The following is a 22,854-nucleotide window of genomic DNA, read 5'->3' on the forward strand; positions in this document are numbered from 1 at the left end:
ATGTCACCATATGACAAGTCCTGTGTGTTGACACCATTCAGAGGTCGTGGCCAGTCCTATGATTTGGTGGCCTGAAACAAGAGAACGCCAAGTTGCACACACTGCTTCCAAGTGAATGAAAAGATAGATGGACAATTATCAAAAAAGCTCTTACTTAGTTTAGGGCAAGGAAATATTATTTGAATTAACTTTCATAAAGAAAGGGGTTTGTGCAGTATAAGCAAGATACGTCATCATTAAGCACTCGGCTAAATGCCTGTAAAAGTGTATTTAAACAGTTGTAGATCAAATTGGTGCAAAAGTCCTGTAATCTTTTACTTCGATATAGTTAGATTCTCCACACATGGTTTTACCCCGTGAAATCTAATCTTCAAATTGTTAAAAAAAATGTGTGTTAAAGTATTAAAAAAAAATTATAATGATCAGTTATCAAATTAGGGTATTCTTGCAGGTATAATTGTCATTGCAGTGTTTTGTTTGGTTACAGTTAGACGTGACTCACATGGTTTTACTCCATGAAACTTAACTGTCCTGTGATGATCAGTTCAGTCCACTTAAAACTGAAATAAGAAACTGAAAACATCAGTTCAGTTTTGCTCACCAATTAGACTTTTAACATGTTTTTTTTTTTTACTCAAACAAGTATGGGGGAAAAAATGGGAAGGTGGATTTTTCGGACTCATCGCCCAGAAGAGTTCATGGAAGAAGAACCACAGAAATAATTTTCATTTTGGATATATAAAACTTCATCACACCATAAAGGATGTGAGAGCCAGTTAGAATTTAAAACAGGAATAATGTGAGACTACAATAACAACACTTACTGTAGTGCGGGTGTGTTTTCAGTCAAAAATGACGTTTGTCTGAGCTTGAATATATTTAAATGCCACATGTAACAACTTTAATAGGACAGTGAGAGTGTAACTGTAGAAATAGCACAGAGTGGCAGGTCCTTAATCTGTTCCCATACCAGTCACCTCATATGGTGTGAGTGATGGGATCATTTCAGTGACACAGGGCTGAAACCTGACGCCCCTCAACACACATGCAGCAGCTGAGCTCAGCCCATCCTGGATTTTCACACACAGACTGCTGCAGATGGTGAGGAGACCGGACAAACAGCACAGTTTCACTTCTGTGGGGAACAAAAAGAAGCACTGGAGTGTTTGATGAGCAAAGGATGGTATGTGAGGAAGAGTAGGACGAGTGTGGACTAACAGGAGAAGGATTCTGCCATCATGTCCTGTTTGTGGGACTTTGAACCCAGAAGCTAAAAGGGAAAACTTGCCTTCTGGTTCTTGTTGGAGATGTTTCCTACTCTTCTCAAAATGCTCTCCTTTCTTATCATTTCTCATTGGACACACGTGCGTTTATGCAGTTCAGAGTGAGCATATACCTCATAAAGAAGGAATCCCAGTTAAGCTTGAGTCAAGGTGGAGGGTTGAGTTAGTGGGTTATTTTTAAGCACGGCAGTGTCTGTGCGTTTAACAAATCAGCAACTTCTTGCACAATTTGGAAACACTTCACATTTATTGTGAGTAAAATTCTTCCATAGTATGAATTATTATTGAAAAAGTTTAATGTGTTTAATTTTTGAAGGAAAACTGTTAGATTCTGAATGAAATATTGAACAGTTTCTTTTTTTCTTTTAAATTCACTCAAATTTGGTCTAAGGCCCGATGCAAGAAGTGAATATAGTCCCTGCCTGCCCTGCAGCAAGATTTCATCAATGACTTGAGAAAAATATGACAGAGATCTGTACAATGTACATGAACTAGTGACGAACAAAATGAAGATTTGACAGTAAAGCTGGACTGCAGGCTTACAGACAGACTAACTGGACCCCGACGAACCGTCAGCAGCCACGCAGGAGGGTAAGTAAACAAGCTTCTCTCATCTTATGTTTCTTTCTTTTATTTTAAAATTTTACATACATACATGGTGCCTTGAGGTTTTACCCGTTTTTTGTTTCTTTCTTTTTTCCTTACTTGTTTTATGTCACTTTGCAGAATTGATCACTGTTGCAGGCAAAGAGTCCCGTCACCATGCAGAGATCAAAAGTACAAGTAGAGACCAAGTTAAACAGCACAAACATTTTATGCAGTTTGCTTTTATTATTCATACGAATCTCTTCTACAGTTGCGTTTTAGATGGGCTTGAGGTTAGTTTGAAGTTGCACTTTTAGATTGTCATGGCAATATCCAATTGGAGAACTATTTAGCAAAATGGTAAATAAAGGCATCCGCTCTTGAATATATTTCTTTTTTTTTTATAGTATTAAGTGTCAAAAGTTAAACCTTAACTGCTTGACTGTTTATAATCAAAGCAACTTCTGATAAATCAACTAATCAATCAACTAATGGCTGTATTTCTACATTGACTTGTAATACCTTGTTTGTTTGGCAACTGCCCTCAAGTGTTTGAGTTTCTTCCCTGCAAACTGATCTAGAGTTTAGAAAATAATTGCAGTTGTGCAGCGTCCAGGACAGATCAACACGTCAGTCCCAAGAGCGCCCTAACAACTGAAATGAAGTTTTGAAAAGTGATATAGATTTCACTTTGGTATTATTATCACCAAAGTGTTTACTGGTTTCAGCAGGAGGACGTTTGGGAGCCATGTCTCTGTCAGCTGACCGTAGCCCCCTGGGGGGCATCAAGGGAGCAGAGTCTGAAGCAACTTTAGTGACGCTGGAGAAACAGCTGATGTGTCCAATCTGCCTCGAGATGTTCAGAAAGCCAGTGGTGATCCTGCCATGCCAGCATAACCTCTGCAGAAAGTGTGCTAATGAACTCTACCAGGTCTGCTTCATCCTGTGTGGGTGTGTGCATGTATGTGTGTTTCTTTGTGTACATCCACTTCTGTAAAAATCATTCTGGAAAGATCTGTTCAAACATGCCTTTAATCATCCTGGTGTCAGTCCTGTGCCATCCAGTTTATTGCAATCCTTAAAGAAACATTTTTAAAAGGAAGAAGCTAGGTATCTTTTTCATTAAAGTAAAGATGATAATAATAATAATTTCTTAATTTTTTGTGTTACTTTCATACAAGTTAGAATCTACACTGGCATATTGCCTCAGACCTCAGAAAGAAACCCATGCAAGCATTACTGCAGACATGATCAGATATGTTACAGTCTGAGATGCATAAGAGAGACTCCCCAACAGCACAGAACACGACTGCTCCTTCAGAGGCTGAACTATACAGATGAACAGGTACAACAACAGTACCCCAACCCATTGTACAAGAGAATGCTTACCATTGGTGGTTAAAGTGCAGAAGTTAATTACTTGCTTAGTCAAACATTACTTAAGTTGAATTACTTCCTCTTGAGAACTTCCTCTTGAGCATACTTGAGCAATCAAACTACTTGTGAAAGATATTTGAACATATTTCCACAATGCACGAGAGCAGTAAAGAACGCATGGGCATCCGTACATCCATCCATACATCCATCCATACATCCATCCATCCATTTTCTTTCGCTCATCCGTTAGCAGGCTGCGGGGGAAGCATTCTTAGCAGAGATGCTCAGATTTCCCTCACCTTAGACTCTTCCTCCAGCTCTTCCGAGGGGAGTCCGAGACGTTCCCAGGCCAGCCAAGAGACATAGTCTCTCCAGCGTGTCCCGGGTCTTCCCCGGGGTCTCCTCCTGGTGGGACATGCCTGGAACACCTCCCTAGGGAGGAGGGACATGCCTGGAACACCTCCCTAGGGAAGCGTCCAGGAGGATCCGATACAGATGTCCAAGCCACCTCAGCTGACTCCTCTCGATGTGAAGGAGCAGCGGCTCGACTCCGAGCTCCTCCCGGGTGACCGAACTCCTCACCCTATCTCTAAGGGAGCGTCCAGCCACCCTGCGGAGGAAACTCATCTCGGCCGCTTGTATCCGCGATCTTGTCCTTTCGGTCACTACCCAAAGTTCATGACCATAGGTGAGGGTAGGGGCGTAGATTGACCGGTAAATCGAGAGCTTCGCCTTTTGACTCAGTTCTTTCTTCACCACGACGGTCCGGTACATCGACCGAATAACTGCGGACGCTGCACCAATCCGTCTGTCAATCTCACGCTCCATCGTTCCCTCACTCATGAACAAGACCCAGAGATACTTGAACTCCTCCACCTGAGGCAGGACTTCTCCACCCACCCGGAGAAGGCATGCCACCCTTTCTACCGGTGGAGAACCATGGCCTCAGTTTTGGTCTTGGTTTTGGAGGTGCTGATTCTCATCCCTGCCGCGTCGCACTCGGTCTCAAACCGCCCCAGCACATGCTGGAGGTCCCGGTCCGATGAAGCCAACAGGACAACGTCATCCGCAAAAAGCAGAGATGAAATCCTGTGGTTCCCAAACCGGATTCCCTCCGGCCCCTGGCTGCGCCTAGAAATCCTGTCCATAAAAATGATGAACAGGACCGGTGACAAAGGGCAGCCCTGCCGGAGTCCAACATGCACCGGGAACAAGTCTGACTTACTGTCGGCAATGCGAACCAAACTCCTGCTCCGATCATACAGAGACCGGACAGCCCTTAGTAGAGGGCCCCGGACTCCATACTCACCGAGCACCCCCCACAGAATGGCACGAGGGACACGGTCAAATGCCTTCTCCAGATCCACAAAACACATGTAGACTGGTTGGGCAAATTCCCATGAACCCTCGAGCACCCTGCGGAGGGTGTAAAGCTGGTCCAGTGTTCCACGACCGGGACGAAAACCGCATTGTTCCTCCTGAATCCGAGGTTCAACTATCGGCCATATTCTCTTCTCCAGTACCCTGTCGTAAACTTTCCCGGGGAGGTCTCTTTAACATACTTGAGCAATCAAACTACTTGTGAAAGATATTTGAACATGTTTTTCCACAATGCACGAGAGCAGTAAAGAACGCATGGGCATACACTCAGGAAATTTACTTTCAACACACATGCCACAGATCTTCCCCAAAATAAAGGTAACGGTAACATAACCCAAAACACAGAGAAATATAAACCTGGCTTTATGCAGTGTGACAATATTACTGCTTTTTGTGTTTTGTTTTATTTTTTTTTACCTGCCACATAATCTCTTGAACTATGTATTTGTGGTGCATATCCTTGTTCCTGGTGCTACTAAAGGCAACATTCTTTTAATGTAATTTTTCTAACTTCTGCAAAGTTAGTGGTGTTGGCCCAGAACATTTATTATACAAAAAAGAAAATGTGCACATCCATCCAGTTATCCATCTACACTTTCACCGTAAAATACTCTAAGTAACTTCAGTTAGACAGGCCATACATCAGGGTCCCCCAGTCCATGTCCTTGAGGGCCACTGTTTGTGTAAAAGACCACACTGCAGACGTTCATCGGGTTGACATAACTGGGCATACAGAGCAACACTTCCCCCTACTGGGCCTCCATGTGCTGACAGTTGGGAGAGGCTTGCACTGCCTCCGACATGTTCTAATTGTTTCTTTGTTCCCCAGTCAGGTGTCATCATCTTGTCATCAAGTCCGTTAGTGACCCGTTCGTTTGAATAAAGAATGTTGATTCAGGCACCATTACTACCAGCACTAATTTGGGTTAAGGATGGTGACACCACCTCCACCTTTAAAATCAAACTATCAACATTTCTGCTGAGTAAAGACTATAGTTAGTCTGAAAAATAGTGTGTTAGGGTCAACAGTCCACCGCTAAAGGACAAGACTGGAGCAGGCTTATTTTAAACATAGCTTCGTCAAAATATGCTGCGATAGGCCTACACTGCAGAGGGACAATGAAATGATCAGCTTAGCCTTACCCCTTATCTTTCTTCTCTCCCCTCATTTCCTCCTCTTCTCTTTTCTACCTTCAGCTCATTCCGTAGTTGTTTATTAGGATTACCTCAGAAGTGTAACTGTGCATAACTGTTCATACACTGTACAGTGAACTCTGACTTTTCAGGTTTGTGTTTACGTTTGCAACATTTTCTTTTTTTGTTTCCATTGTTGTGTGCAGCCATCACTGTTCCAGGCCCGGACCACTATGAGTGTGAATAGCGGCCGTTTCCGTTGTCCTTCTTGCAGACAGGAAGTGGTCCTGGATCGACATGGTGTCTATGGCCTTCCAAGAAACATTCTGGTTGAAAACATCATTGATAGTTACAAACAAGAAATCAGTATCCCAAGGTGAAGAAAACTGGGCTGGGAGATGATGGCTAAAAATAACTGATGATTGAAAAAGACTAATGCAGACATTGTTTTTCTCTCTAGCCCCCTCCCTACTCCCCCACCTCCTTCTCAATTAACATGCTCTAGCCATGAGGATGAGAAGGTGAACATTTATTGTCTCACCTGTCAAGTTCCTACATGTTCTCTGTGCAAAGTGTTTGGGGCTCATCAGTCCTGCCAGGTAGCTCCTCTGACAGACGTCCACCAGCAGCAGAAGGTAAATGATGCACCCTAAAAGTCACACTGTGTTTGTGTGATGACAGGGCTAATAAAAAAAATCAAGTTCCACTAGCAGATTATTATAAGCAGATTTGGACCAAAAGTTTCTAAGAGCCTTCGGGAACTGGGAGCCCAACATAGCTTTGTTTTTTGTTTTTTTTCATGCATCAAAACATTTTTTTCTACCATATGTATCCAGCATCCTTTAACATTATTACACTAATGCTATGCCTCACCTCTTGATATCAAATAGAAGTGTTTGAAAAAGTAACCAGATGAGCGATTTTATTGTACAGCTTATCCTTCTTTTAATAAAATATATATTAAATAAGTATCACTTCTTGTTTTTCAGGATGAGCTGAGCAAAGGAATCACTTCGTTGATGGCGTTCACTGACAAAGTCAAGACTCTCATCAATGAGTTAGAGGACACTTGTAGAACTATAGAGGTCTGTTAAAAGTGCAAAAAATTTATAAAATGTCCTCTTAAAGTAAAAAATGATATCACTTTGTTGCATGCCCTCTTAAGGCTTTTTCTGTTGTTCCTCTTTAATTGATTTTACCAGCATAAATGTCTTTCAATTCAATTCAATTCAATTCAATTCAATTCAATTCAATTCAATTCAATTCAATTCAATTCAATTCAATTCAATTCAATTCAATTCAATTCAATTCAAAAATACTTTATTAATCTTTGAAGGTAAATTAATTGTTTCAGTTGTAAGTTTAAGTGTCTTTAGAGAGTCATTGTAAAGGGTTATTACGGTGGGCAGGAAGGATCTACTGTAGATGTCTTGCAGTCGATCTGAAGAAGTGTCTGACTGAGGACACTGCTGCTGAATTATTATGTTGTGAAGAGGATGCTCAGGGTTATTCATGACTGTCTTTATTTTATTAACTATCCTCCTTTGGACAGTCAGCTCCCGAGACTCCAGAACAGAGCCAGCCTTCTTTATCCGTTTCTTGGCTTTGATGCTGTTCCCCTGACAGATGACTGCAGATGAGGTTGCACTCTACACAACAGACTTATAGAAGAATTTGCTGCAAATGCTGAAGGACATACATTTCCTTTAGAAGAAAAAGTCTGCTCTGTCCTTGGTTATAAACAGTGTTGTATCTCCAGACCAGTCTGCTGTCCTGGTGAACACTGAGGTGTTTATACTCCTCCACCACCTCCACTTCTTCTCCCATGATGGAAAAACTATCTGACTTAATCCTGGCTCTCCTAAAATCCACAATCATCTGTATTGTCTTGCTCATATTCAAGATGATATTACCATTCCCACATCGTGCCAAAAAAATTGGTCCACTGGTTCTCTGTACTCAGTCTCTTGTCTATCACTGATACACCCCTCCACTGCAGAGTCATCTGAGGATTTCTGCAGAGGACACCATGACTAGTGCTGGAAGTCTGGGGAGTTCAGGGGGGAGGAATGATGAGAGTACAGTTCCCTGTGGTGCACCTGTGCTGCTGACCACCTGATCAGACATACGACTATTCAGTCTCACTGCCCAGCTGGTCTTTGGCAAGAGGGTCCCCCCTTATAATCCAGGTCCTGCTCACACTTCTTCCCTCCTAAAGGGGAGTTTTTCCTTGCCACTGTTTTGGCTGCCATTGTTTATGTAATATGTGCACAGGGATCATGTACTGGGTCTCTGGAAAGCACCTAAAGACAACGTCTGTTGTAATAGAGGCTATATAAATAAAATTGAATTGAATTGAATTGTCCAGATGATTGTGGGTTTGTTCAAGCAGGTGTTTAGGGGAATCTTCGACTCCAACCCCAGAATGATATGCAAACCGGAAGGTGCTTGTTTGCTTATTCAGGTGGGCCAATAAAAGTCTCTTCAGGACTTTCATGATGGGGGTTGTTAGGGTTCCAGGTCTAAAGTCATTGGGAGAAGAAGGAAAATATATTTTCGGTACTGGAACAAGACAGAATATCTTCCAGAGCTCGGGGAACCCTGTCCTGGCTCAGGCTGAGGTTTATTTATTTTGTTTATTTATTTATTTATTTAAAAAGGATCACCATTAGTCTTCACCATGGGAAGACTATTCTTCCTGGGGTCCACACATAGACATACAAAAGATAATATAAAAGATGAAAATATAATAATATATAATAACATGACAATAAAGACGACAATAATCCAACTCAAAAAGGGTGAAAAATCTTCACTACAATTCCTGAAATAATAAATTGAACCAAAAATAAAAGATTAAGTAACCAACCATCCACATCCTAAGTAGCATTATTTGCTACTATCACCAGATCTGTTCTGCTTATAAACAAGATAGTTTACACCGACTTTATAATATACTCATCCCTCTATTTATAGAAGTATAAATATATATTAGATATCATAATATACTCATACATTATAATATACTCATACTTCTAAACTATATATACACTCATAGCCTACAGAGATGTAGAATATATTTACTATTAAATTTATAATATACATACAATTTGCACAATAATCACAATATATACCTCGGAGAGATCATAACTTCCTTCTGAACTACAGCCTGCTTCAGTCTTCTTTTAAAACCTGACATCTTGTTTATTGCAACTATACATGGGGGGAGATGGTTCCAGAGAACGTTGAGGAGGTGCTGCAGAATCCCACATAGCTGGTCCGCACAGGCTTTCAGGATGCTGGGGCTGACGCCATCTGGACCTGCAGCCTTGTTCCGGTTCAGTCTCTCCTGTTGCCTCTCCACCTGACTGCTAGACACAGGCAGGCAGGAGGGGGAGGGTGTCCCAGCATCTCCAACAATAGAACAGCAGAGAGGATGGGAGGTCTGTTAGGCTGGGAGGAGGAGAGGAGGAAGCTGAGATTGTTTCTGAACTGAACCTTTCAGAGGATGCATCAAAATGCAAAAGTACAATTTTCTAACAATTTTGAAAATGTTTTTCTAATGACCTAATTTGATCTATTGCTCATTACCATAGATTATTGTTTATGCCTTAAATTGAATATTAAGTCTGATATTTTGATAATAAAGCTTAATGAAAAATGAAAAACCACCACCACAGTTACTTAATAAAAGTCATTATGTAGAGTTGACATTGACAATTTGCATTGTCATCCTCTACAGGAGAACTCTAAGATTCAGAAACAGCGTGTGTGTGACAAGTTCAACCAAGTGCTTTCCATTCTGGAGAACAGACGTAAGGTAAATGTGTTTCTTTATTTTACTGTCTTCTTATTCACTGTTAATTGTCATTTGGAGTTTGAGGACTACAGTGGGTTTTTTAAGATCTGGTACTGGCATGCATCCTTGGTGATTCAATCCCAATAGGAAGCTCAGATTAAATCACTTAGGATGCACTGAAAGGTGGTGATCTTACTATATACCATGAAAAATTAATCTCCACAGCCATGCTGAAGGACAGCCATTGAATCCACAGTAGAAGCAGATGTTTCTGTCAAAAAAGAAAGAACAAAGCAGCCCTGATTGAATCAGAGCTTAATATCCATCCCTTGAGTCCATCTAACAGGCCTTGCTCCACAGTGTCAGTCCCAAGTTGCACATAATTCTGCTGAAATATGAATAATTCAGTAATTCAGATTGGCTCCTCCTCCAATATTTTAGATCCCAAGTCACTCCAATATGAGCAGTCTGGTCTGGCTCTTTGTTTAAAGAGTCCAAGCTCCAGCCTGTGAGTGTCTGCTGTCTACATCCATGCGTCTATGCTGCTTCCTCTAGTAACCTACTCAGCCAACTCACTTTGTGTAGTTTGGTGAAATTAACAGACTAACAGGGCCAATTGTTAATGGCCGCTCTCCTCATCTGAACCTGTATTTTTATTTAATCTTGGTACACCAATATAACTCAAGTAAAGGTCATGAAGGAATTGCTGGATTATGGTGTATATTAGGTGATTTACCAGGGAAAAGCAAGCAGCTCGTCTACACGACTCAAGAGAATGATGAAGATAGGGATTAAAATTCAATAAAAATCAATGTTTCAATTTTTATAATCAAATTATTACTTTCACTTTTCCTTGATAGCTGAGTCTTGTAAGTACTTATCTTTTGGTTGACGACAAAAGAAAAGGATAACCGTGGCCACAGATAATGCTTCTATCTTCGGCCAGAGCAGGTGGAATTCACTATGGCAAAAGAAACTGATCTCAGTTCTTGGCCAGAGAGCGGACAGGATATACTTCACAATATCCAATTTTTATAATCCACAACGTTGAGACAGGCGTCCTTAGCCATACAGTAGGAGAAAAAACAAACAACTTCAATTTTCAGAATCCAAAAAGTGAAGGGTTTTTGGTCAGTTCCTTGCACTCCACATCAATAGTTTCCATAGTACACACTAATATTTAGGCACATATTGATAGATTTCATAAAAGTAACATATACATATTACCTTTGTATGGACATATGCATAAATGTACCTTTAGTGGTTCATACTAACGGGGGAACTGACCCTACACACACACACACACACTCTTTTCTTGTACTCTCCAACTTCATCAAATGTACTCGTAGCAAATATCTCAAATAGTTCAAATGGGTTGTGCTCACATCATTTATGTGCACGTGAGAGTGCTGAACGTAATTTAAAATACCAATTAGCAGAAACTCCGCACCAGGACGTCCCTGTTAGCCACCCTGGGTACCTATCCAACTACAGGGATGTGTTTTGCCTTGTAAAGTTTCCTGAATGCCACTTTTGCAGAGCCGTTCCTGGTAATGGAGACACTAGAACTCACCCTGGTGGAAACAGTCCTGCTGTATTGTGTTACAGGTGGAACTATTGTTGATCATGCAGAATTTCCAGTTGGCTCCTCCTTCTCGTCTTCTTTTGCCCCACCTCTCCTTCTTCTACTCCTCCTCATCTTTGCTTGCTCTTTCTTTTCCTTCTTCTTTGGCTCCTCCTCCTCTTCTACTATGGCCCCATAATCTTATTCTTTAGCCCTTCCTAACCCTCCTCCTCGTTTTCTTCTTCCTCTTGATCTTTTAAAGGTGATGGAACAGAAAATCAGCCCTGAGCTGGAAGAGAAGGCAGGCTATTCCCAGTTGCTAGTGCGATGCTATGAGGAGAGAATTGAAGCCAACAGGAAACTGGTGCAGAGTACACAGAGCAGCATGGACGAGCTTGACATGGCTGCTTTTGTTCAGGTGGGTGGTACCTGAACAGATGAAACTCTTTCTAAATTAAATTCACTTCAAATTATTTTTGTGTGTATTTTACATGTTTTTCCTCCATCAATGTATTTGATGATTTGTGTGGGCATCTTCAGCTGAATCAAGAAGATGAAGACTAATTATCTGATCTCTTTTTCCAATTTGTCCTCATCCTGCTTTCAGAATTCAAGACAACTGACTACAAAGTGAGTATTTTAAAAACATATGAGTACAAAGAAAATGTGTTTCAGTGTTCAATAACATCATTGACTATAATCAATGACTTAAATAACTTCAACTTTATACCTTCATTGTATTTAGAAGATATAAACAAATTTTAAATTTGATGCCAAGACTGGTCAACAAAGCAAAAAGTCACACAAGACTGGAAGATTCCACAATTAAATAACAAAATCTTGTCATGAAAGGATGCATGGATTATGTAAAAAATGAGAATAAATCAAATGCATTGTGTTTTTAAACAAAGATAAGTGTCCCAAATGTAATTAGGACATACAGTACATGTGTGGGAGTCAACATTCCATATATACAGAAATTAACACACACACACACACACACACACTCACCCGCACACGCACATGCACAATTAATTAAGCTAACTAAAACCCTCACTCACACACATAACTCCCTGTTGAACCATTTTCCTCCGTTCACAGGTGAACCTAACAGGCAGACCTGTCTTGTGTTGCAAGTCACAACACCACCATCAAAAAAGCAATCTACTGTATAAACAAGCAAAGCTATTTGTCTCTCTATTTGTTTAAAGCAGCACAACGTAACTTTCAGCTTTTGTTGAGTTTGGCGTCTCCTTTGGACAAAAGCGGTAGTGCTTTACCAGTAGTGTGGCAGGGTTCCTACCATGCTCCTCAAAGTTACATAGTGCCAGTGAAGGCGATACAGACCCCTCAGACCATGACAGAGGTGTCATTAAACCTGTTGTAAGTTGATGTACCATCACAATGACTCTGGAAATAATATATTAAAGGTGGAAAAGTTACGTAGTGTCGCTTTAAATATATATGCAGTGGCCTAACAATGTCAATTTTAGCTCCAATGCAAACGCAGCGACGTAACTGACGTTTACAGTGAAGTAATGACGTGTAATGAGTATCAACAAGTTTTCTAAAATATATTGTTTATTTTAGAAAACTTCACAACTCTTATGAAAAACAGGGTTTGTATTTACAATATATGATTAAATGCACAATTTTTCTGAAAGCAAATCATTTCTGCTTAATTACCGGTAGACAGTTTCATTTCAATCATTATTTCTTATTTTTTTTACTTTATTTAACTCCTATTGTCCACTTTTCTTACATCACCTCCCTGTCTCAGAGTAATAGCAGCAGCCAGCGCCTGTCCATCTGAGATGTTGAAACTAGGTTGTGAGAATCCACACCACAACAAACTTAATTTCAGCAAGCAAGAAAGGGCTCTGAAGAGCATCAGTTTCATGAAGGGTAAGTATGTGGGACTGCCACCCAGCTGCTGTAAAAACAACTGAATAACTTTCAAAGTCCCCAAACCCTTTGCATCGGTGGGAAAAAAAGTTGCAGGCACATCACAATTCTGCAAAATGCAACTTCACATTTTATAAAAATAAAAGTAGAAAAAATAAAATACATCTGTTCAGTCTGAATTTATTCAAAAAATGTATCATTTTTGTAGGCCATGGAGAACCAGTGAACTGATTTTTTCCCCCTTTTGAAATGAATAGAATAGAATAGAGTAGAGTACAGTAGAGTGCCTTAATATCATGCATTTAAATGCAACAAAACTGGAGCTGAAAGTTGCATTCATTGTAATCAATATTTTATTGGCATTTTCTTTTCATAATACTACTTGACTCTAAAAAAAACCAACCAAACATAATATGCATTTATTGAGCCATAGGCTCAAAGTTTCTATATGTCATACAGAGAACCAGTTCATTATTATTACATTTTTTCATCACTCATTAGTGTCAGAGGATGTTCCAGAAGCACAACTGGATCCAGAGCAAGAAAACTCAGTGCCGAACCTGGATGGTGTTGTCGGATCAATCAAAGAGCCAGTTCCAGCTCTATTAAGCCCCCCATTAGAACCAGCTGGAAAAGAAATGGCCTCTGACCCACCAGCTACAACACTACAGAGACCCTCTCTGGAGTCTGTTGGGGAATGTATGCAGCTGGAGCAGAATGAGTTTGATGCAAATGAAGAAGGCCAGGGACATTTTAATGTGGAGAGCAGGAAGGAGATGGATGAGGTTCAAAAAGCACTGGAGTCTCCACATCCTGCAAATGAACACCAGGAGGGAATGAGCACGCAGCAGGTAGAGTATCAAATGCCTAACAAAACACTGTTCCATCACTGCTGTCTTTTAAAATGTCCTTTTAATTAAACTTCTATCAGATGTTTTAAATGTTCAAATGAATTTAGTAGCTGTTTCAAGACTCAAGACATATATTGTCACATCTGCAATACAAAACCACTTTTGTTATACCAAGCAATGAAATTCTTACTTTACTAGTCTCCTTTTATCATACCTGTCAAGTTTTGGATTTAAAAATAAGAAAGATTTTCCACCACCCGCTGTCCCACCAGCCCAACCGAGGTCCAGTATCCCTTACATTTTAAGACAGGTTTGCAAGAAATAACTACCTGTCAACCACTTACAAAGTATACGCTCAGAATCCTTTGTTGACACTGAAATGCTTCCTATTTATGTAATTCATATAATGGAGCCTAAATGAAAACACAAAAAGAAATTAAAGTACATGCATTTATTTAAAATATATCCAGTTTATACACACTGATTGTCTTCAAGTGAAAAATTTCCACTCATGTGGCTCTCTGGCTGGTGCTGCTGACGGACATCAGTCCTCCCCCGTGAGAGACGCTAAAATCGCAGTTACACATCTTTCAGAACACGTAACTGAGCCCCATCCTGCTCCTCTTTAGGAAAGTAAATTCGGTATCACATTTTTAGAAATATTTACAATGAGTCTTTTCTTTTTTGGCAGAAATGTTTTCTCTCTGGTTACATCAATTCATCTTTCTGACACGTTCCGAGTTTGTTCCCTTAGTTGCCACTTAGTTAGTTCCCACTAACCTTGCGAGAACTGCCACCAAGGCTACACCAGGTGGCAGTTCTCGCGAGGTTAGTGACAATTCAGTTTGGAGAGGCACAAGAATGCTTTTTAAAAAGGATTATATCATAATACTGGAAATGTACAGGTAAATACTAATACGGGAGGACACGGGGAAGAGGTGTAAAATATGGTAGTTTCCCAGCCAAAACGGGATACTTGACACTTTCAGATACTTGCCTTTCATACAGATCTAAGAATTGGTTAAACCAACACACAAATAAAACAAACCTCAAGCATAAGAAATATTACAAAAAACAGTGAAGTTAAAAATACTGAATGAAGAAATATGTTCAGTTGTCTGATGTGTGGTTGATCAAAGCTGTACCGTATTTGAATCAAGTTGCTCTGGCTCTTGTACTTGCATGCATGCATGCATTGTACTCTACCCAATTATGCCCTTTACCCCTGTTGCTCTTCTCCCTTTTATGTTGCATTGTCCTCTTGTTTCAATCTGTCATCTTTGTGATATTCCCTTCTTCTCTCTCCAGGCTGTCACATTGATCTTCTACCTGTTGGGCTTCATTGCCATCCTGCAGAAGCTTTGGGATTATATTGGTTGTTTCATTTGAATATAAAACCAGCACGAGAGAAATGCGCCATCGCCATTACAGAGCTCAGGTAAACACATTGCTCCTTTTACCTGGAACTGCTGTTTAAGTTTTTTTATGTCATAAATTAAGAGATTCTAAGATACATTTTTGGATTTAAGAAATTTCAATTTCCAATTTTAATTCCAAGTTCCAAATTTTTACAGGACATGGCAACTATAAGACCAAACAAAATCTTTGTGTTGTAAAAGCAACTTAGCCTCCACCACCAACAGGGGGATTCAAGAGCTAAAAACTGCAAAATCATTTTTGTGCTTCTTTTTAAATGATGACGCACCTTCGCTGCTACGGCCTTTACCTTTATTTATCATCAGCAGAATCCAGCAATGGTTTCCAGTGTGAGTAAAAGTGTTCAGGGAACCCTCTTTGGTCGAATTTGATTTTCTCAAGGCTCAAAAGGAATAAAATATCATTTAGCCAGGATTTGAAAATAGCTATCTGTGGCGAGGGGCTTATAGAAATACCCAGGATGCCTGAAATACATGTAGATTTAAAAAATGATTGCCAATAATTATATAATTTAGAGCATGCCTCAGATTGCGGTGTGTCTGGGAGGATCTGTCACAAGCTTTGGTTGTTCTGTCCGGGTAAAGTTTGGATAGTTTATCCTTACTATAGTGCAGTCTGAAGAGTACCTTGAATCGGATAATAGAGAGCCTGGCACAGCTATTTGAAGTTTAGTTTCCCAGATGGTCTTGCCCTATTGACGACTGAGTCACCCCCCGGTGAAGAGATTATAGAGATATATGGCCTTTGGGTAAGGATTCAGCTGGGAGCACCAAAGCCACACCACTGAGGAGTGGGAGTTGGGGGAGTTGGGGGAATTGAGTAGCATGAGTTCGCGCAAAATCACGAAGTTGGAAGAAGCATAAGAAGTCAGTGTTACTTGAGCATAGTTGGTTGAAACTAGCAAACACTCCATCAACATACAGGTCTCTCCGATGTCACAGGCCTCTACTCTCCAGACCACAAAAAAGCGTGAGTTGATCCTGGTGGATACAAATAAATGGTTGTTACAAAGGGGTGAACTTTGGGGGATGGAGAGCCATCGAAATCGCCCCTCGATTTGAGTCCATATTTTTAATGTATTAATTACAAAAGGGTTGGATGTAAAATTCATAGGAGAGCTAGAAAGGGTGCTGCATGTTAGTGCTTGTAGGGATGTGGAGCATGAGTGACAAACTTAGGATATGTACTGTACCACAGGTTTTTAAAGTTGCAGTAATTAAACCTTTACTTAAAAAACCTTTGCTTGACCCAGATATTTGAGCTAATTATAGACCAATTTCCAACCTTCCATTTGTATCTAAAATTCTAGAAAAGGGTAGTTGCAAGCCAGTTATGTGACCATTTGTATAGAAATGATCTATTTGAAGTTTTTCAGTGAGGGTTCAGATTGGATCATAGCACAGAGACAGCACTGGTTCGAGTCACGAATGACCTTCTTATGGCCTCAGATAAGGGATTAGTGTCCATACTGGTTGTGCTGGACCTCAGTGTTGCATTTTAGGAAAAGATTAGATGGTGTTGTGATGGCCTCCAGTACAACTTTGAGATGCCTTGGTGTTAATTTCGATCAGGATTCGTCGTTTTAACCGTATATTAATCAGGTTTGTAAAACAGCATTTTTCCATCTTTGTAATATCGCAAAGATTAGGAACATCCTCTTGCAGAGTAATGCGGAAAAACTAATTCACACATTAGTATTTTCTAGGCTACATTACTGTAATGTATTATTAGCAGGATGTCCAAGTAATTCTCTGAATAGGCTCCAGCTGATCCAAAATGCAGCAGCGCGAGTGCTGACAGGAATCAGCAAGAGAAACCACGTCTCTCCAGTGTTAGCCTCACTTCATTGGCTCCCCGTAAACCAGCAATTAAAATTTTATTAGTTGCGTATAAAGCCCAAAACGGCCTAACTCTGCGATATTTGCAAGACCTGATAGTTCCTAATGTTCCTAATAGAGCTTTCCGTTCTCAGAGTGCAGGTTTACTCGTAGTTCCTAGAGTATCCAAATGTAGATTTGGAGGACGGGCCTTTTGCTATCAGGCACCATTACTATGGAACTAACTTCCAGTTTGGGTTAAGGAGGCTAACACCACCTCCACCTTTACAACCAAACTTAAAACATTTATGTTTAGTAAAGCCTAGTTAGTCTTAACTCTAGTGTGTTAGAGCCAGTAGTCATAGCTGCAGCTGCAGGACAAGACTAAAACAGTTCTTCTCAAACATAGCTTTGTTGTAGATATGCTGCTATAGAGCTACGCGGTAGGGGGACTCTAACATGATCCACTCAGCGGGCCCATCACCCCTCCTTCTCTTACCTTTCTCAGTTATTAATTATAAGTATCTCATAACCATAATTTTTCTCCATTGTTCTTGTAGTTTGTTGTGCTGGTCTGCCCCCTCTTTTTCTCTTCTGTGCATGTTTGCAGGCCAGAGTTTCAGGAGCTGCATGTTGCCCTGCAGTCCCCCCCTCTGATCATCCCACTGCTTGTTTCCACCTGCCTGTATGGATGTCTGGTAGATGCCTGCTGACATCCTGGCCTGCACTCCCACCCTCTGACCACCTCAGTGTCTGCTGTCTACATCGGTTTTATATAGTCATCCCTGTATTGCACCAGTTAGCCATCGTGTCTGTGTCTCTCCTCTCCCTGTTCTTCATTCTCTCTGTCTGTTCTCCCTTTTCCTGCTCTGCCCAGCTGGTCTCCGGCAGGGGGTCCCCCCTTGTGATCCAGGTCTTGCTCAACGTTTCTTACCTCCTAAAAGGTTTTCTTGCCACTATGTGGTTGAAGGTTTTTCTCCCACTAGAGGAGTTATTTTTACCTGCCAGTGTTTATGTTTTGTTCATGTAATAATTGCTCGGGGGTCATGTTTGAGTCTCTGGAAAACACCTAGATACAACTTCTTTTGTAAGACACTATATAAATGAAATTGAATTGAATTGATATAGAATAGCAGGGACAATTGTATAACGTCTTTCCAGATCTATAACAACTTTATTGGGGGCAAATTGAATGTTTTTCCTAATTAATATGTCTGTATCCGTCGTTTGGCAATTGAATTGGGAATGAAAGGTTTGCCCTATCCATGGACGGCTCAGCTTTTTACAATCGGATCGTTGTAGGTGTGTCTCCTGAAATTTTTGATATAGGTCAGAATCTTTGTTCGTTTTAATGCAGTGTTCAAACCTCCTGTGTTTAAAGAAATAAGTCTTACCATTTGTCCACCAGTGGGCTCTCTGGCCGACAAGTCGGTCATTCTACATTCATCAGAAAGGGTGTCAAGTTGATTGTGAGACACAGGCAATAAAATATATATAAACCCTCATAAAACATAACGGATGACATCAAGTGTTCCACAAAGCACAAATCTGTGTATCTTGTCATTAAAATGGTCCTTCCCCTACATCCCTATGGGGAAGCCTCCTGTGATAATTTAACTTTCAGAAATTAACAAACCCAATGCTAAACTGACTTGGTCAAAACTCGTGGACCCAAAATAAATAAATAATCAGAAAGAAAGAAAAAAGAAAAATAATAATAAAGTGCAATAAAACAATAAGCCACCTAAAAGTATTACTGCCTTATAAGACTAAAGAACAAAGGTTTGCAAGAAGTTCTGCCAACAGCCTAGAGAAGAAGACGGTGGGTGTGGGTCCCTCAATTGATTGTGGAAGGCCAATAACTTGGATACTATTCCTGCGGCTCCGGCCTTCGAGGTCCAACATCTTGGCAATTAATTTGTTGTTGGTATCGTTTAAGCCTTTATTTTCAACTCTAAAGAACGAATACGCTGGTCATCTGACTCTGCACTAGTCTCCAGTGAGGTGAGATGTTGCTCATGATATACCAAGGTGGTCTGCATCTTCTCCAGACTTGACTCCAATGCAATTAACTAGTTTTTAAGATCTGCTGCAATGCTAGCTCTGTGTTTCTCCAGCAGGCCTTCGATGCTAGGTAAGCACGCGTGACGCGCCAGAGAAAGCACCCTCACTCTTCTTGGTTGACTTTGCCGCTTTCAACATTATTCCGGCCGTTCAATTTTATTATACAGTACATTTGAGAAGTATCAGTTCTGACATGGGTCGTTGAGGGTATAGTGAAAATTGCTCTTTTGTATTTGCTGTAACCAATGTAAGGTACCAGTAAAAAGGGTAGGTATATATAAGCCTTGCTTTTACCTACACCCTTTTGGTTACAAATGTACCGAAATAAACATTCAAACAGCAACAACAAAAAGGTATTTTCGAAAAGTATAGTTACGGGAGACGGAGACTACGCCGCTCTCACATGATGACTTGCTCATATAGTGGGGTAAGCTAATACTACATTGTTGCTTGACCCAACAAAAAACACAGACTGACAGCTTGTTTTGTCACAAACTGTTTAAACATATCATAAACTAACTCTATATGGATGGATACCACAGAGTTTGTAGGTTAATTCAAAATAAAGCTTTCCATATCAATAGATTCACAAATATAACTCATGCTTCAGATTTTATCCATGAGCAAATAGTAACAAAAGTACTTTACCACATGTTTCTGTTGTCATCCAGTTGGTGGTGCTGTGAAATCCAGGCACACAGAACTGGTGGCTCTGGTGCTACAAGGCTGTCATTTTTCAATGATAAAATAACTATAAGAAAAGATTGTGATAACACTCAAACATTTATGCAGAAACAATATTTAACTATTAAACAAGTCAGTATAAAGAAGAAAAATAACTGCTAAAACCAAAATTATTTACTTTCTACTCCAGATGAAGAATGACGTTTGGGTCCCAAGTCGCACTGCCTCATAACATCATCTCCTCCTCTTCATCCTCCTTTGTGCTGAGTGAGGCATGGCTGAAGCCTGACCACAAGAAGAGAAGAATGAAGAAAGTGTGTGAAGGGAAGACATTTTTATACATATGTATATATATATATATATATATATATATATATAAATAATGATATAATAAATATACATATATATATATATATATATATATATATATATATATATATATATATATATATATATATATATATATATATATATATATATATATTGTTGTAGCCAATTTAGAGTTCTGCTGTGTGTGTGTGTATGTATGTGTGGGTGGAGGTTGTCATTACATCACCTGCGCACCTGTGGGCATGGGAGGTAATTGGCAATCAGAGGTTAGATAAGGGAGACACAGGTGATCAGATGGGGAATTAGGAGCTGGAAGCCACACAGTTTTTCAACCGTGCACAGAGTTTGTGTGGGTCCGTATTGTTGTGCTATCACCAGCAGCTTAATGTGTAGTTGTTTTTGATAATACACCGGCTCGTCAGCACCCAGGTTTTTTGTAGGTGTTTTTTGAGGCTTCACATGCAAAATAAAGTGTTGAACGCAGCTCCCTGTCGGACCACTTCTTTCAGAACCAGCATGAGTTGGAAATGGCTTCAAATTCCCTGTTATGGCATTTTTTGTGGATAGATTGCCTTATCATATATATATATATATTTATATATATATATATATATATATATATATATATATATATATATATATATATATATATGTATATGTATGTATATATGTATGTATATATGTATATATATATATATATATGTATATATATATATATATATATATATATATATATATATATGTATGTATATATGTATGTAAGTATGTATATGTGTGTGTATTGATTAAAAACAAATCCCAAATGCAGAACCACTGTGTGAATGCCTGGTGCTACTTGTCAAAATGTATCATTTTAACCACTGATTATCAGGAGTTTGGCCACTTTTACAAAACATTTTACAGATTTTTTTTTTTCAGATAGCAGCAATAATGTTTTAGAAGCAACGGCCGCAGTCCAAGCAATTTCTAAAATAACTTGGAGTCTATCATTATGCAGGGAGAAAACACCTTAACAAATGTAAAACAAGGAAGACCGTTGTTTATCTTCCTAGGAAAGACATCCCGGCAAATTAATCTCTGGACGACGCCTTAACAATGATCAAAGAAATTGTGAAAAAAAAGAGTTCTATATATATTTCAATCTGAAGGCCTTGGTCAAGACACTGAACCCCCACATTGGCTTGTGATCACTGGTGTGTTATTTGATGTGTATATGAAAGAATGAAAAAGACATGAATCACATTTTAGGGTCTGAATTAAATGATTCAAAAGTGATGTTGACTTGTGGACCACTTACTGTTTTACCCCATTCAAATGCTATGGCAGGACCTGCAGAAAGCTGTGGAACAGAAACATGCCATGTGTTGTTCATCTGAGGTTGCATTTATGTACTTTTAATACCCGGTAAGGCCCAGATGATTTTTATTTACTTTCTATTTTTTCCCCTGATATGTAGTGAGTTATAATAATAATGATAATAATTGGATACATTTTCAGTAATTTTGTTGTTACATAATTTTAATTTCCCCCTTTTTAACATAATATTAATGAATGGGGGAAAAACAACTTGTAATGCAAGACATAATTGCCTTAAGGTGGGTGGTAAGATGTGTGATAAGTAATTCAAATAAATTATAGGCCTAACAGATGTTCAACTGTTGAATGTGGAAACAATAATATAATTTTCTTCTTTTTTAATTTATTCTCTTCTTTCTTTTCTTAATGTTTTCTGCATGTCTCCCATTCTGGTATAATAATATACAATAAGAGATTTTATTTTCTCTTATCAGCATGAATGACAAATGTTTTTTGTGTGGACTGGTGTAATTTTATGAGTGTTTTATAAGTTTGTACTTGTGTATCACGAATAGCACAGAAAATTGTTGTTTTTGGGATTATAATAAAGTGATTATATACTTCTACAGTCTTACTCAACTAATGTATGTTTGTACAGTATGGACAGATATCTGTGAAGACAAACTGCATGTTCCCACGTTGTGGATGCTCTTTTTCTTTTGAATAAAAAAGAGATTAAAATACCCCACAGCACAAATATTTTATGAAAAATAAAAAAGGCCTCAGAAATGTCACTTTAACATGATAGAACAGATCATTTAATTTAGTCTTTACAAACATGCACACACCACATAACTGGACAGACAATCCATGATGCGTCCCATAGGTTTTCTGCAAGTCGCAGCAATGTAACTTGTTGGCTTCAACATGGAAGTAACCTGAAAAAAGAAACTTCACAATACTCAAAATCCTCTGGATTGCAAAATCGCAAATGACTGCTGCATCAGCATTCGTACAAACTTCCAAATACTTCACTAAGCTTCATAAGGCTATACCCCAGTATTAGAAATACATTTATTGTTTTATATAAATTCACTTGACTTGGTGCAAAGAAATATTCAACCCCCATGGATGTGAAATCTAACTATGCAGACCAAACCATTTGTTGAACCAGGCTGTAAATGTGTTGTGATTTTTTTTCTCTCTGCTGTAAAGTTGGACTTTTTATGTTGGAGTCGATGTAGATTGACGACTTCCAGGGCCAGTCCATGAACTACAATTTTGTTACTTCAGACTGGCCTCAATCCGGAAATACCACTGTTGGCACCATGGATGTATTATAGAAACT

General features: G+C 39.5%; 1 protein-coding gene across 9 annotated transcripts; it reads left to right on the forward strand.

Annotated features, from left to right (window-relative positions):
- Window positions 1-1,059: 1,059 nt before the first annotated feature.
- On the forward strand, window positions 1,060-20,258 carry trim101 (tripartite motif containing 101). 9 transcript variants are annotated; one of them, XM_061735746.1, is made up of 13 exons: window positions 1,090-1,534; window positions 1,675-1,874; window positions 2,597-2,799; window positions 5,966-6,135; window positions 6,220-6,394; window positions 6,749-6,844; window positions 9,502-9,579; window positions 11,385-11,540; window positions 11,730-11,752; window positions 12,903-13,027; window positions 13,529-13,878; window positions 15,187-15,316; window positions 20,071-20,258. In XM_061735746.1, the coding sequence occupies exons 3-12, from the start codon at window positions 2,617-2,619 to the stop codon at window positions 15,265-15,267; spliced, it is 1,437 nt and encodes a 478-aa protein (XP_061591730.1). In that variant the 5' UTR covers window positions 1,090-1,534; window positions 1,675-1,874; window positions 2,597-2,616; the 3' UTR covers window positions 15,268-15,316; window positions 20,071-20,258. The 9 variants fall into 9 exon arrangements, with proteins under 9 accessions (XP_061591728.1, XP_061591733.1, XP_061591730.1 ...); XM_061735743.1 differs by lacking the exon at window positions 20,071-20,258 and adding an exon at window positions 17,743-20,022; XM_061735745.1 differs by lacking the exon at window positions 20,071-20,258 and adding an exon at window positions 18,010-20,022.
- The last annotated feature ends 2,596 nt before the right edge of the window (window positions 20,259-22,854 follow it).

This window comes from Cololabis saira, chromosome 12 (assembly GCF_033807715.1).
Source record: "Cololabis saira isolate AMF1-May2022 chromosome 12, fColSai1.1, whole genome shotgun sequence".
NCBI classification, from domain to species: Eukaryota; Metazoa; Chordata; class Actinopteri; order Beloniformes; family Belonidae; genus Cololabis; species Cololabis saira.